The sequence below is a fragment of the Microtus ochrogaster genome, linkage group LG9, assembly GCF_000317375.1.
Source record: "Microtus ochrogaster isolate Prairie Vole_2 linkage group LG9, MicOch1.0, whole genome shotgun sequence".
NCBI classification, from domain to species: Eukaryota; Metazoa; Chordata; class Mammalia; order Rodentia; family Cricetidae; genus Microtus; species Microtus ochrogaster.
Genome location: NC_022034.1, coordinates 734321 through 738491, shown reverse-complemented (window position 1 = coordinate 738491; position 4171 = coordinate 734321). Strand labels below are relative to the sequence as shown.

Below are 4171 nucleotides of genomic sequence, written 5' to 3'. Positions count from 1 at the left end.
AATGGAAACTTCTGTGTTGTACGTTTGCGAATGTAAGTCACACCTTCAAGATGTGAGTACTTTCTACTTGTTTCTGTTCCTTAAATATTCAGTAAATGCATTCTCATCTTTTAATAATTGCTTTTAGTTAATATTCAATATGAAATTGTAGAATATTAAATAAATTATAATTTTACATTCCTATACTCAGAAAATTATTAGGTTAGTTTTTCATATTTAACACAAGCTTTCTAGCTTATACATATGCTTTAGAACTGACATCTTGGAAAACCACACACACGTAAGTCTTTGAATATAACTGGTGGTCTGCCTTCTATTTGCTGTGAATTTCACCTTTCTTTTTGAGTTAATAATGATTCATTTAGAAATTACTCAACGAATCCTTAAAATGTATGTTGTGAGCTATTTCTGTAAGAGTAGATGAAATAAGAGCTATTCCAATTAAATAATCTACTGAATATATGACTGAATATAAATTATGGAATATATATATAAATATGGAATATCATGTATATATGATACCAGATGAAATTATAATATTTGCCTGGTGACAAAAATGAGATGATTATGATAAATAAGAACTTAATAATAAGTGCTTGAGTGAACTCTTGGACTAATACAATGCAGAAGACAGAATGAAACGAAGGAGAGCAAAATATTAAGGACAATAGTGAAGATTTCAAAGATTTGGGAACAGCTCAAAGGAAAGTGCAGTAGATAACCTTTCTGCAACATCTCTACTTTCAGAGTGTAGAAGCACACACCCTTCTTAGCTCTCCCTTTGGCCATCAATGTCAGTGACAATATTTCTACCTCCTGAATTAATCTATACAAGAAGATCCTGAAAATTAGATTATCCACCTTAAATTTTCTTAAAATCTGAATTAAAGTGTTGAATGTCAATTTTAATGGACTTTAAAATTAAAGATAAGCATAGCATTACATATTAGTAGCACCTCACTTTGCATAGTAGTTTGTTAATAATTATTTAACAATAAAAGGTTTTGCACGGGAATAAAGAAGTTAAGAATGTTTGAGAAAATCAGTTTTAGATAATAAATATATTCTTGCCTAAATTCTTTTAAAAATCTTTAAAGAATATTTAGAGCAGCTGAGGTTCACACGAGATAAAATCTCAGCACTTAGAAGCAGAAGAGAACATGATTTCCCACTCCTAACCTAAAATCTATTTGCAATTGATACCTGCTGGGAAATGGAAAACATGTGTTCTCTAATAAAGTGTCTCTGGGTGTACAAAGAGCACATCTTGCTCAGGAGAACTTGGAAGAGACAGCATAAACTTTGTGGGGTTTTTTTTTGGTTTTTTGTTTTTTTAGTTTTAGTTTTGATGGTCTTTTGTTTTGCTTGAAAATTATTGTCTTTTTTTGTTTGTTTGGTTTGATTTTCATTGTTTGGAGAGAAAGAGCAACAGAGAGAAAGAACAAAGAGTTGGAGAGTAGGGATGTGGAAAGGATCTGGAGGGTGTGGACAAAACGAAAAACATAAAACATATGTAAAACAATAATTTAAAATAGCAAAATGAATCTTTATTAAACTGTAAAACATTAAGTGTGAAACTTACACATATAAAAATAAAATATTAGGCAAGAAGAAAAATATAAATGGAAGGAATAGAATTGTTGCATAAAGGAGGATCAATTTGGAGTTCTGCTACTGAGTAATAATGGCGTACCTTATTATTATTAACTAGAACATACATTGACATCTTGCCAGGATATTAAAAAGGAAAAGAAATATCCTAATGAGCACATTTAAGAGTTTGAGTATTATACTATTTTCATTGTACAGAACTCTGTGAATTTGAGGCCAGACTGGTCTAGAAGAGCTATTTTAAGATAGGCTCCAAAGAAACGCAGAGAAACCCTGTCTCAAAAATAAAAAAAAAAAAAGTAGACAATCACGAGGAAATAATTTCACTTTTACTTGAATTATCCCCGCAGATGGAAGACACAGAAAACAAGCCAGAGGATAATTCCACTACAGTGACACAGTTTCTCTTTCTGGGATTTTCTGAGCTTCCCAACCTACAAGGATTTCTGTTTTGGATATTCTCCATAATGTACATGATTATCATAATAGGAAATAGCTTAATAATTGTCATAGCCAGAATTGATCCTGCACTACAAAAGCCCATGTATTTTTTTCTGGCCAATTTTTCATTTCTGGAAATCTGTTGTGTATCTGTCACTCTTCCTAGGATTCTGTACAATCTTTGGACTCAAGATAGAAAAATTTGTTTTCTGGCCTGTGCCGTCCAAATGTTTTTCTTCACAATTCTGGCAGCTACTGAGTGTTTCCTACTGGCTGTGATGTCCTATGACCGCTATGTGGCCATCTGCAATCCTCTGCACTATCCGCTGGTCATGAACCCAACAAAGTGTACTCAGATGGCCATTGGCTCTTGGCTTGGTGGCATCCCAATTCAGATAGGACAAACTTGTGGAATATTCTCTCTACGTTTCTGTTATTCTAATAGAATAGACCACTTCTTTTGTGATATTCCACCAGTTCTCAAGCTGGCCTGTGGGGATACTTCAATGTGTAAGACGGCTGTCTATGTAGTGTTTATGATGTTTGTTGCCTTCCCTTTTATGATGATACTTGGATCTTATAGCAAAATCATTGCCACCATTGTGAAGTTGCCAACAGCCACAGGACAGGCAAAAGCCTTCTCCACGTGTTCTTCCCATTTGGTGGTAGTTGTTTTGTTTTTTGGATCAGGAACCATTAACTACTTTAGGCCAAAATCCACTAATTCTGCAGGAACTGATGAGTTACTCTCTCTCGTCTACACAACTGTGACTCCCATGTTCAACCCCCTGATATACAGCCTTAGGAACAAGGATGTGATTGCAGCTCTGAGAAGAGTTTTACTTAAAATGAAGAGCCACAGAGTTATATACAAGTGAATGAACAGCTTCCTCAACACTTATCAAAAATATTCCAAGTGTTTAGTTTCCTTTTACATGTCCACAGTGTTTATGTTATAATGTAATCTACTTTTTAAATTTAATGTATTTAATTAAAATATAATTACATCATTTTCCATTTCCTGCCCCTCTTTTTAAACTCTCCCATGCTCCTTCCTCCTGTCCATTCCATGTTACCTATACCATCTCTTTCCAAAATGATGGACTCTTTTTCTTTGATTATTATTGGTATGCAATTAGATAGTTGATTATAGATACATAGATATTTAAATGATAGATGATGTATAAGTAGATACATATAAAGATACATAAATACATAAATGACAGATTATAGTTATATAGATATAAACAAATATATTAAGATGACTTTCTCAGTCTTTCAGTGTTGTTTATGTATATATTATTTCAGGCCAGATAGCCTCATTAAGTATCATTTTCTTTATTGCAAATGAAGGCTATTGTTGGAGGAGGATGCTTGTTGGTTCTCCACCACTTAGCCCTGAAATATTCACACAGAAACACATAGACAGAAGAACCTCCCACACCAGGCTGTTAAAGAAAAAACAAAACTGAATATAATGTCAAAAACAACGGGTTATGAAAAGCCTAGCACCAAATTATACATCCTCAGTTCATCTCTTGCATATAACACTCAGGAAACGTGACAAAAGAGTAGAAGGGGATTATAAAAGTCAGAAGACAAAGATTCCAGCTGTGATACCAGAAACGTGGCTTAAATGAGACTTGAACAATGATAATATCAATAAATATACTTTTAAAAATCTTTTGGACTATCATAAAATGGTTTATGTTATAAAATATACTTTTAAATCCATCCTCATCTATAAATTTCTATTATATTCAAATTGTTGTTCACATCATATTTTCATAAATGGTTGTAATTAAAGTTCTTAAAGTTTTTTAAACAAGAGATTATGTAAATATTATGTGTAAAATTGCTCAGTGGTAGTGTGCTAGGTTTTCATAGCAGTTGTCTTTGGTTTTTGATTTTGCTATTGCTTTCATTTTTTTATTATAGCATTGAAAACCAACAAACAAAACAAGAGCATCTACATACTGCCTATACGTATTTGTTAACCATAGTATCTTTTAATCTATATTATATATAAATATGAAAATATGTTTATTCACTTAGGATATTTTGATTATGGTGATGGAAGATGAGATATTTTAGTATTTTACTGTTTAATATGGAGTTT

General features: G+C 32.4%; 1 protein-coding gene across 1 annotated transcript; it reads left to right on the top strand.

Moving 5' to 3' along the window:
- Positions 1-1961: 1961 nt before the first annotated feature.
- LOC101999088 (olfactory receptor 10AG1-like) lies at positions 1962-2930 on the top strand. Its single transcript, XM_005363471.1, has one exon. The coding sequence runs from the start codon at positions 1962-1964 to the stop codon at positions 2928-2930; it is 969 nt and encodes a 322-aa protein (XP_005363528.1).
- The last annotated feature ends 1241 nt before the right edge of the window (positions 2931-4171 follow it).